At 45.4% G+C, this 11,868-nt stretch overlaps 1 protein-coding gene across 2 annotated transcripts in view; it reads right to left on the bottom strand.

Annotated features, from left to right (window-relative positions):
* LOC118374102 (protocadherin-16) overlaps window positions 1–11,868 on the bottom strand; it is a 217,865-nt gene that overhangs the window by 34,255 nt on the left and 171,742 nt on the right. For both annotated transcript variants that reach the window (XM_052467517.1, XM_052467516.1), the window contains exons 6-11: window positions 9,729–10,348; window positions 6,794–6,937; window positions 4,888–5,164; window positions 3,193–3,380; window positions 2,938–3,034; window positions 2,562–2,719 (exon numbers count right to left, since the gene is read on the bottom strand). In XM_052467517.1, the coding sequence (XP_052323477.1) occupies window positions 2,562–2,719; window positions 2,938–3,034; window positions 3,193–3,380; window positions 4,888–5,164; window positions 6,794–6,937; window positions 9,729–10,348 (1,484 nt within the window). The remainder of the gene's footprint in view (window positions 1–2,561; window positions 2,720–2,937; window positions 3,035–3,192; window positions 3,381–4,887; window positions 5,165–6,793; window positions 6,938–9,728; window positions 10,349–11,868) is intronic.

Raw genomic sequence — 11,868 nt, forward strand, 5'->3', positions numbered from 1 at the left:
TACCATAAAGGCCTGATTGGTGGACTGCTTCAGAGATGGTTGTGCTTCTGGAAGGTTCTCCCATCTCCACAGAGGAACTCTGAAGCTCTGTTAGAGTGAACATCGGGTTCTTGGTCAACTCCCTGACTAAGGCCCTTCTCCTACGTTTTCTCAGTTTGGCCCAGGAGGCCAACTCTAGGAAGAGTCTTGAGTCTTGATTCCAAACTTCTTCCATTTAAGAATTATTGAGGCCACTGTGTTCTTCGGGACCTTCAATGCTGTAGAAATGTTTTGGTATCCTTCCCCAGATCTGTGCCTCGACACAATCCTGTCTCGGAGCTCTACGAACAACTCCTTCAACCTCATGGCTTGGTTTATACTCTGACATGCACTGTCAACTGGGGGACCTCATAGAGACAGGTGTGTGCCTTTCCAAATCACGTCCAATCAAATGAATTTACCACAGGTCGACTCCAATCAAGTTGTAGAAACAACTCAAGGATGATCAATGGAATCAGGATGCAGCTGAGCTCAATTTCGAGTCTCATAGCAAAGGGTCTGAATTCTTATATGAATAAGGTATTTTTATTTAATTTTTGCAAACATTTCTAAAAACCTGTTTTGCTTTGTCATTATGTGTAAATTGATGAGGTAAAAAAAATAATTTAATCTATTTTAGAATAAGGCTGTAACGTAACAAAGTGGAAAAATTCAAGGGGTCTGAATACTTTCCGAATGCAATGTATGTGCCTAATAATGACCATTATACATGCCTAGTGGCAGTTGGAGCTACATTTTCAAATACAACGTTAAAGAATCCAAATATTAAACGGGACGCTGTGAACCAGAAACAGATTTCAACCAACCCACTCTATTTCCTCATTAGGAAAAAAATAAACTGCTAGCGCTAATCACATTTAAACAGATAGGCATGCCACTGCCAGGAAAAATAATAAAGGATACAAGTAACAATAATCAGAAAAATACATTTGAGTGATCGTTCAGATCTCGCTGCAGCAGGCAGGGCTCGGTCGTCTACAGTACTGAGTTTTTACACCTCCCTTGATGAGCAATCAGAAGAACATGAAAGACCGCGGCTTTGACGCATCACTCCCTTTGTATGGAAACAGGCACCAGAAGTTACACATATGACATATTGTTCTAATAATCCTGTTTTTCAGTTCAGCTCTAAACAGGGGATAGAGTCACAGGGTTTAAATATCTGAGCGAGACAGAGAGAGAGAGAGAGAGAGAGATAGAAAGAGAGAGGACGGAAAATAAAATAGTTGTGCACTTATCCATTTTTCTTCTCAACAAATCCTTGTTGATGCTTAATTCATTACAGCCTACAATACCTCGATAAACCAGTTACACTATACAGCACCACTATGTTGGCAGTCACTAAACAGCCCATGCTCTTTATGAAACATAATATGACAAAGTGTGAATTAACTCCACATTAGGCGGCAAATTGAGCGTCACCAAGAGTTAGAATGAGTGAGATCATATCCTTTCCCCACTGCTGTACTTGTCTTGGACGGTGTGAGGGTCTGAAATGATGACGTGATAGAAACGCGTCAACAGACAAGAACAACACAACCCTGTTTAATCCTATTACACACTAATTATTACTCACATTCTTACGTCAGAAGAACAGGAGGGAAGGATTTTTTTTTTTTTTTAAGTAACCCAGAGAAGCTGTTTTACTGCAGCCATTACAAGACCCTTCTATTTTCCTGGAACCTTAAAGATTCTGGGTCTGCGTTCCAAATGGCACCCATTCCCTACACAGAGCACTGGTCTAAAGAAGTGCACCATACAGGGAATAGGGTGTCATTTGGGATGCACATTGGATTTACAGCTACAGAGTTCCTTACATTGTGCTGGCCTGGCCGGTCACTATTTAGTTGTACATTAAATATTAATTAAATTAACTTGAATGGTGTATTTTATGTGGGTGCACATCCCAGGTGGTGTTGTATTGCAGCGGGGCTACTGTATTAAAAGTGTTGAAGTCATTCAGTATGGCCTTGATCAGAGCAATCACAGCTGGTGATCATCATGGGCCAGATGGGAGCACTTGATTCATACCTAGTTTTCCATCTTTTACTCATAGAGAAATTCCCCTTTTGAAAAGTCAAAGAGGAGGAGAAAGGAGGGCGGAAAAGGAGGGAGGGAAGGTTGTCAGAACTCTGACATGCCTATTTGGAACAACATTGTTGTGAGCAGACATCAAGAGCAAGTTTGACTTAGTACTTTTCTCTGTACTTTAGTTTAATGTGGGATATTTGATAGGTGTTGATCTAGTAGTTTTCTGACCTTTATTATTAGGATACAGCTAGATTAGTGAGAAGGAAGGTGGTAGGGGATAGGAGATAGGGTATATGACATAGGAGATAGGGTATATGCCATAGGAGATAGGGTATATGACATAGGAGATAGGGTATATGACATAGGAGATAGGGTATATGACATAGGAGATAGCAATCTGAGGCAGGGCTCTCATCTGTATGTGTAGTTTACAGGTAGCGCTGTAAGAGGGAAGGAGGTAGGGGCTAGGGGTTAGGAGGTAGGGGTCTTACCTGTATGTGTAGTGTACAGGTAGCGCTGTGAGATGGCTGGCCTCGGTCAGTGGCGGTCACAGTGAAGCTGTACTCAGCTCTGTCAGAGCGACTCAGAGGAGAGGAGGAACGCAGTTCACCTGTAGTGGGGTTCAGAGAGAAACACTCTGCTCTGGGACCTGTAGAGGAGGGAGGGAGGGAGAAAAAGAGAGAGAAAGAGTGAGCGAGAAGTGCAGCTATAAATTGTTACAGAGTCTTTTTGGAAACAATGCCAGAGGAAAACAATGCATTCCTCACATAATCACTCAACGGCAGAAAATAGCGTTAAATGTAATCTTCAATCATTAACTCACACACAATCCCTCCCTCTCTCTCCCTCCTTCCATCCCTCTCTCACCTGACATGGAGTAGTACACAGTGCCGTTCTCTCCCTCATCAGGGTCATTGGCCTGTACTTTCCCCAGCAGTAGACCTGATGCCTGGCCCTCCACCACCTACAGAAGGACATCACAAGGTAAAACGGTGACTTTGTTTCCTTCTCAACGCTGACCACTAACATATCATGTAAGATCCCATCCTCCAAGGACCCTTGTCAAAAGTAATATAGAATATATAGAATAGGGGGCCATTTGAGAGGCAGCCTCAGTATCACCTGCATGGTCAGTCCTCTGCCAGGCTGGCTGTGTCTGAAGGAGGGAGTGTTGTCGTTCTCATCCAGGACGGTGATGAAGGCTGTCCCTGTAGCGCTGCGCGGGGGAGTACCTCCATCCTGGACCACCAACAACACCTGGTAACTACTCTGCTGCTCCCTGTCCAGACCTACACGGGTACTGATCTCACCTGAGGGAGAGAGAGAGATAGGAGGGAGGAGGAGTAATGATGAGAAATTAAAGGGAGAGACGGTAGTCTTTGATCACACACAAACACACACACACGCACCCACAAACATACACACGCACCCACAAACATACACACACGCACCCACAAACATACACACACGCACACAAACACACACACACGCACCCACAAACATACACACACGCACCCACAAACATACACACACGCACACACAAACATACACACACGCACACAAAACACACACACACGCACCCACAAACACACACACACGCACACACAAACATACACACACGCACACAAACACACACACACGCACACACAAACATACACACACGCACACAAACACACACACACGCACACACAAACATACACACACACACACAAACATACACACACGCACACACAAACATACACACACGCACACAAACACACACACACGCACCCACAAACACACACAAACATACACACACACACAAACATACACACACGCACACACAAACATACACACACGCACACACAAACATACACACACGCACACAAACACACACACACGCACCCACAAACACACACAAACATACACACACACACACACACAAACATACACACACGCACACAAACACACACAAAGGCATGGCAGGAACCTGAACAGTTGCAGTGGAGGTTAGAATGATCAGCCCCTGGCAAGCAACTACACACAGTCCCACAGTCACAGCAGGCCAATTAGGGCCCAGCAGGAACCCTCAACACTGCAGATAACCTGATTTACTATCACAGAGAACAGACAGGCCAGGGACAGGCCAGGGGTCTGCAGTAGGAGAAGGAGTGAGAATGAATGGTCATGTAAACTGTAGTGTTGTGTGTCTATTCTGAATGCCACATCTGAAGTGCCTGTGGTAAATATAAAGTTGTTAAACACTGAGTGTACAAAACATTAGGAGCACCTGCTCTTTCCATGACATCAACTTGACCAGGTGACCTGGTGAAAGCTATGATCCCTTATTGGTGTCACTTGTTAAATCCACTTCAATCAGTGTCGATGAAGGGGAGGCAGGTTAAAGAAGGATTGTTAAGCCTTGAGACAATTGAAACATGGATTGTGTATGTGTGCCTTTCAGAGGGTGAATGAGCAAGAGAAAGTGCCATTGAATGGGGTATGGTTGTAGGTGCCAGGCGCACTGGTTTTTATCAAGAACTGCAGTGCTGCTGGGTTTTTCATGCTCAACAGTTTCCCGTGTGCATCAAGAATAGTCCACCACCCAAAGGGCATCCACCCAACGTGACACAACAGTGGGAAGCATTGGAGTCAACATGGGCCAGCATCCCTGTGGAACACTTTCGACACCTTGTAGAGTCCATGCCCCGATGAATTGAGGCTGTTCTGAGGGCAAAGGGGGGGGGGGGTGTAACTCAATATTAGGAAGGTGTTCTTAATGTTTTGCACACTCAGTGCACATTTTTTTATTCCATTCATTAGCAGTCTTTGAACTACCTGTGTGTGAGTTGATCTGGAAGTGTCTGTCTGGGTGTAAAAGTCTGTAACTGAGCCTGCTGTTGAGACCCGTGTCGCGGTCCGTAGCCAACACCCGTCCGAACCCTGAACCCGCCGGAAGGTTCTCTTTCACGGCCAGGAAAGCCCTCGCCTGGATCAGACGGGGAGAGTTGTCATTCTCATCGGTCACCGACACCCTCACTGTGGCACTGCCCGTCTTCTTCAGCTGCCCGTGGCCTGCCGTGGCCAGAACCATCAACATGTACATGTCCTTCACCTGGGCAAAGGTCATGGACACACATTAAAGGGACATTACATTATAAATGAAAGTTAGTCAGATGTTTTCAGGTCTCTAAAGAGGTCTAATGTCAACATGAAAGAGATCTACATGATCGATGTCAATCAAAGTGGCTTAATATGGCTGGGGGCAGTATTGAGTAGCTTGGAGGAATAAGGTGACCAGAGGTGCCCAAAGTAAACTGCCTGCTACTCAGTCCCAGTTGCTAATATATGCATATTGATAGTATATTTGGATGGTAAACACTCTGAAGGTTCTAAAACTGTTTGAATGATGTCTCTGAGTATAACATAACTCATATGGCAGGCAAAAACATGAGAGAAAATCCAACCAGAAAGTGGGAAATCTGACGTTGGTCGTTTTTCAACTCATTCCTTATTGAAGATACAGTGCGACATTGGTAATGTTGCACTTCCTAAGGCTTCCACGAGATGTCAACAGTCTTTTAAAAACTTGTATGAGGCTCCTACTGTAAAGGGGGGGCTCATAAGGGCTCTTTGAGTCAGTGGTCTGGCAGAGTGCCACAAGCTCGTGACGCTCGTTCACGTGAGAGCGAGCTCTGTTCCATTGATTTTCTACAGACAAAGGAATTCTCCGGTTGGAACATTATTGAAGATGTATGTTAAAACATCCTAAAGATTGATTCTATACATCATTTGACATGTTTCTACGGACTGTAACGGAACTTTTTGACATTTCGTCTGCTCCTAGTGAACACGCTTCGTGAGTTTGGATTTGTTTACAAAATGAGCTAACAAAAGTAGCTATTTGGACATAAATGATAGACATTATCGAACAAAACATTGATTGTGGAACTGGGATTCCTGGGAGTGCATTCTGATGAAGATCATCAAAGGTAAGTCAATATTTATAATGTTATTTCTGACCTCTGTTGACTGCACAGTATGGCAGATATCTTTTTGGCTTGTTTGGCCTCTGAGCGCCGTACTCAGCTATTGCATGGTTTGCTTTAACGTAAATATTTTTAAAAATCTGACACAGCGGTTGCATTAAGGAGAAGTGTATCTAAAGTTCCATGCATAACACTTGTATTTTCATCAACATTTATTATGAGAATTTCTGTAAATTGATGTGGCTCTGCAAAATCACTGGATGTTTTTGGAACTATTGAACATAACCCGCCAATGTATACTGAGATTTTTTTATGTAAATATGAACTTTATCAAGCAAAACATACATGTATTGTGTAACATTAAGTCCTATGAGTGTCATCTGATGAAGATCATCAAAGGTTAGAGATTCATTTGATCTCTCTTTCTGATTTTTGTGACTCCTCTCTTTGGCTGGAAAAAATGGCTGTGCTTTTCTGTGACTTGGCTCTGACCTAACATAATCGTTTGTGGTGCTTTCGCCGTAAAGCCCTTTTTGAAATCGGACACTGTGGTGGGATTAACAAGAAGTGTATCTTTAAAATGGTGTGAAATACTTCTATGTTTGAGGAATTTCTAATTATGGGATTTCTGTTGTTATGAATTTGGCGCCCTGCACGATCCTGTTAGCGGGATCTCAGCCCTAAGAAGTTTTAAAGGAGCATTCAGTGTGCGGGTCTGGAAATGTTTATATATCTTCCTGTCACATGTCCTTCACCTCTCTGTCCAGGGCACTCTTCACAAACAGCCAGCCGCTGTCTACTGCGATGCCAAACCCTGCTGCGTCTCCGTCAGGTCTCAGGTGGAATGCCAGTGGAGAGGAGGACGCTGAACCCGCGGTGTCCCGGCTCAGAGCTCGCACCTGTAGATGGATGAATTAAGTCCTTAATCAGAAATATTGTCTATTGTTATATACAGCAAAATATGTCCAAGACAATGTTCCCCTTTCAACCTGTAGATGAACAACAGTATACATGAAGTGTAGCAGATATTGGTTTAGATCTTATCTGTAGGAAAGATATCAGTTTGTCTCTGTGAATGGTTTGTCCTCTGACAAATGAACTGTAAATTTCGGTGTTCCTCAAGGTTCCGTTTTAGGACCACTATTATTTTTACTATATATTTTACCACTTGGGGATGTCATTCGAAAACATAATGTTAACTTTCACTGCTATGCGGATGGCACACAGCTGTACATTGCAATGAAACATGGTGATGCCCCAAAATTGCCCTCGCTAAAAGCCTGTGTTTCAGACATAAGGTGTTAGAAGTGGATGGCTGCAAACTTTATACTTTTAAACTCGGACAAAACAGAGATGCTTGTTCTAGGTCCCAAGAAACAAAGAGATCTTCTGCTGAATCTGACAAGTAATCTTGATGGTTGTACAGTCGTCTCAAATAAAACTGTGAAGGACCTCGGCGTTACTCTGGACCCTGATCTCTCTTTTGATGAACATATCAAGACTGTTTCAAGGACAGCTTTTTTCCATCTACGTAACATTGCAAAAATCAGAAACTTTCTGTCCAAAAATGATGCAGAAAAATGTATTCATGCTTATGTTACTTCTAGGTTAGACTACTGCAATGCTCTACTTTCTGGCTACCCAGATAAAGCACTAAATACACTTCAGTTAGTGCTAAATACGGCTGCTAGAATCCTGACTAGTACCCAAAGATTTGATCATACACTCCGTACACTGGCTTCCTGTTAAGGCAAGGGCTGATTTCAAGGTTTTACTGCTAACCTACAAAGCATTACATGGGCTTGCTCCTACCTATCTTTCTGATTTGGTCCTGCCATACATACCTACATGTACGCTACGGTCACAAGACGCAGGCCTCCTAATTGTCCCTAAAATTCCTAAGCAAACAGCTGGAGGCAGGGCTTTCTCCTATAGAGCTCAATTTTTATGGAATGGTCTCCCTACCCATGTGAGAGACGCAGACTCGGTCTCAACCTTTAAGTCTTTACTGAAGACTCATCTCTTCAGTAGGTCATATGATTGAGTGTCGTCTGGCCCAGGAGTGTGAAGGTGAACGGAAAGGCTCTGGAGCAACGAACCGCCCTTGCTGTCTCTGCCTGGCTGGTTCCCCTCTCTCCACTGGGATTCTCTGCCTCTAACCCTATTACAGGGGCTGAGTCACTGGCTTACTGGTGCTCTTCCATGCCGTCCCTAGGTGGGTTGAGTCACTGACGTGGTCTTCCTGTCTGGGTTGGCGCCCCCCCTTGGGTTGTGCCGTGGCGGAGATCTTTGTGGGCAATACTTCGCCTTGTCTCAGGATGGTAATTTGGTGGTTGAAGATATCCCTCTAGTGGTGTGGGGGCTGTGCTTTGGCAAAGTGGGTGGGGTTATATCCTGCCTGTTTGGCCCTGTCCGGGGGTATCGTCGGATGGGGTCACAGTTTCTCCTGACCCCTCCTGTCTCAGCATCCAATATTTATGCTGCAGTAGTTTATGTGTTGGGCGGCAAGGGTCAGTTTGGTATATCTGGAGTATTTCTCCTGTCTTATCCGGTGTCCTGTGTAAATTTAAGTATGCTCCTTCTAATTCTCTCTCTTTCTTTCTTTCTCTCTCTCAGAGGACCTGGGCCTAGGACCATGCCTCAGGACTATCTGGTATGATGACTCCTTGCTGTCCCCAGTCCACCTGGCCATGCTGCTGCTCCAGTTTCAACTGATCTGCCTTCGGCTGTTCACCGGACGTGCTACCTGTCCCAGACCTGCTGTTATCAACTCTCTAGAGACAGCAGGAGCGGTAGAGATACTCTCAATGATTGGCTATGAAAAGCCAACTGATATGTACTCCTTTGGGGCGGCAGGGTAGCCTAGTGGTTAGAGTGTTGTTCAAACCCCCGAGCTGACAAGGTACAAATCTGTCGTTCTGCCCCTGAACAGGCAGTTAACCCACTGTTCCTAGGTCGTCATTGAAAATAAGAATTTGTTCTTAACTGACTTGCCTAGTTAAATAAAGGTAAAATAAATAAAAAAACTCCTGAGGTACTGACTTGTTGCACCCTCGACAACTACTGTGATTATTATTATTTGACCATTTTGAACATTTGAACATCTTGGCCATGTTCTGTTATAATCTCCACCCGGCATAGCCAGAAGAGGACTGGCCACCCCTCATAGCCTGGTTCCTCTCTAGGTTTTGGCTTTTCTAGGGAGTTTTTCCTAGCCACAGTGCTTCTACACCTGCATTGCTTGCTGTTTGGCGTTTTAGGCTGGGTTTCTGTACAGCACTTTGATATATCAGCTGATGTATGAAGGGCTATATAAATACATTTGATTTGATATTGGTACAGTTTCGCAGATACAGATGAAGCCTATTTTGGACAACAAAACTATTTCAATGGAACTTTTAATTGTTTCTATTCTAGGAAATTATTACTGTAGTCTGGGTCTGGGAAACCTGCCCTCAATATCATTTTCTTATATACAGCAGAATTGTTTCCAAGACAGTTTTCCTCTTGGTGACAATAAAGGTTTGCACATTATTTGGATAGTCCCCGGTAGACGATCTACAGATACTCAAACTATCAACAACCTATCAACTGCAACTCTGTTGATACATAACAGCTTTCTGGCGTTACGGTTAGGAGTAGTTAGTTGAAATGTTGTTGACAGTTAGTTGAACAATCTACTGAACATACCTGAAGGAAGCATGTGCTGAGCGGGGTGTTCTCCCTCAGCTCCACGCGATAGGTCAGGGTGTCGAACACGGGACCGTGGTCGTTCTCCGCCTGGACGTGCACCACAAGCATCATGGTAGAGCTCAGCTGGGGAGCGCCACCATCTTTAGCTGTCACCGTCAGGTCATAGCGCTGCGTTACGTCGTACGACAGCTCGCCGACCAGCCGGATCTCCCCTGTACTGCGCTCCATGGAAAAGGTTCTTTGACCTCTGCTTGAGGTTGCGGTGGAGGAAAGGTCAAAGGTCACCTGGGCATTGATACCGGAGTCCCGGTCTTGGGCCTGGACGCGGTAGACCATGGTCCCCATCTTTGTGTGCTCCGGTAGTAGGAGAGACTCGGAAGAGGAGGGCAGGAAGGCAGGAGTGTTGTCGTTGATGTCCTGGATTGTGATGTGGACCTGGGTCTGACCGAAGGCAGGGGGGCTGCCGCTACGAGCCTGTAGCTCCAGGGTTAGAGAAGGCTGGGCCTCGTGGTCCAGAGGAAGGCTGGTCCGCAGGGCTCCGCTCTCTGGGTCCACGGTGAAGTAGCCAGCAGGGTCTCCAGAGGAGATGCTGTACAGGATGTCCTTACTGAGGACGCCTGGGAACAGACAGGGGAAGTTTCAAGTTTAATGTATTATTATTATCCTGTATGTACAGGATACACATGGTATACACTGTCCCACGAAATGCTTACTTGCAGGTTCCTTCTCAACAATGCAACAACGCCCCCTGAGTGCTGCTGTGTTCTAAGGCACTGCATCACTGTGCTAGCTGTGCCAGCAGAGATTCTGGGTTCAAGTCCAGGCTCTGTCGCAGCCGGGCGCGACCGGGAGACCCATGGGGCGGTGCACAATTGCCCCAGCGTTGTCAGGGTTATGGGAGGGTTTGGCCGGCAGGGATGTCCTTGTCCCATCACATACTAGCGACTCCTGTGGCGGGCCGGGCGCAGTGCAAGCTGACACGGTCGCCAGGTGTACGGTGTTTCCTCCGACACATTGGTGCGGCTGGCTTCCGGGTCAAGTGGGCATTGTGTCAAGAAGCAGTGCGGCTTGGCTGGGTTGTGTTTCGGAGGACGCACGGCACTCGACCTTCGCCTCCCCCGAGTCCATTGGGGAGTTGCAGTGACGAGACAAGACTGTAACTACCAATTGGATACCACGAAATTGGGGAGAAAAAGGGGTAATAAAAGTATAATGCGGGAAGGCACAATTTATAGTCCAATATTTACACGTGCAGAAAGGGGGATTGGGGGGCAAGTGTTGAATTTGTGCAGTATTTAGCAATCATAACAAGCGCCTGGTAGTAGCAGTTGTGATGTGTGTGTATAGTAGCATGAATGTATGTGTATGAGTGCATATCTGTGTGTGAGTTAGTGCATGTGTGTGATGTGACGACACTCCCACTCTGTCTGCCGGATTCTTTCTCTTTGCTCATGTTTTCCTTAAATAGGATGTTGGGGGGCAGAGCCGGGAGGGTCGTCAGCGAAATGGGACACACCTGGACTCGGGTGTGTCCCGGGATGAATACACCTCTTCCCCATTCATTGGGGAAACTCTCTCCATAAAGACACACTGATAGATTTTGTTTTTCACTGTTTTGTTTATTTGCGTTGGCACGTTTCAACACCCCTCATTATCACATTTATGCAAGCAACCACTCCCTTACACTACTGACTACACATACCATTGTTAATTGTATTTAGTTTACTTAAGTTAATGAATATATTTTGTTATTCCTTATCTCCACGTTGTCTCCGTTTTTGTTACGAACTCTGAGCCGGTTCGTGATAAGTGGGGGCTCGTCCAGTATCTTGAAGGTACTGTGTTTGGGAGAAAACGTGGAGTTAATGTTAAAATCTGTAGGGGCTTTGTTTGCATCTTTTGTTACAGCTTGTTTCAGTTGTAATGTTTGGTGCCCAGTGTTGGTTGCCTTTGTTTGGTTGGTAAACTTGCCACTGAGGTGGATAGTTGGTTGTGTGCTGCGTTGGAGAGAGTATATTGGTTAGTTTCCAGGCCCTGCCCAGGCTGGAGACTCTTGCTCTACTCGCTGTTGGGACATCGGTCTGAGGAGGTGAGCACAATCGGCTGTGTACCACAGTGGGAGATTTGGGTAGGGTAG

The sequence above is a fragment of the Oncorhynchus keta genome, chromosome 18 (assembly GCF_023373465.1).
Source record: "Oncorhynchus keta strain PuntledgeMale-10-30-2019 chromosome 18, Oket_V2, whole genome shotgun sequence".
In the NCBI taxonomy this organism is placed as follows: Eukaryota; Metazoa; Chordata; class Actinopteri; order Salmoniformes; family Salmonidae; genus Oncorhynchus; species Oncorhynchus keta.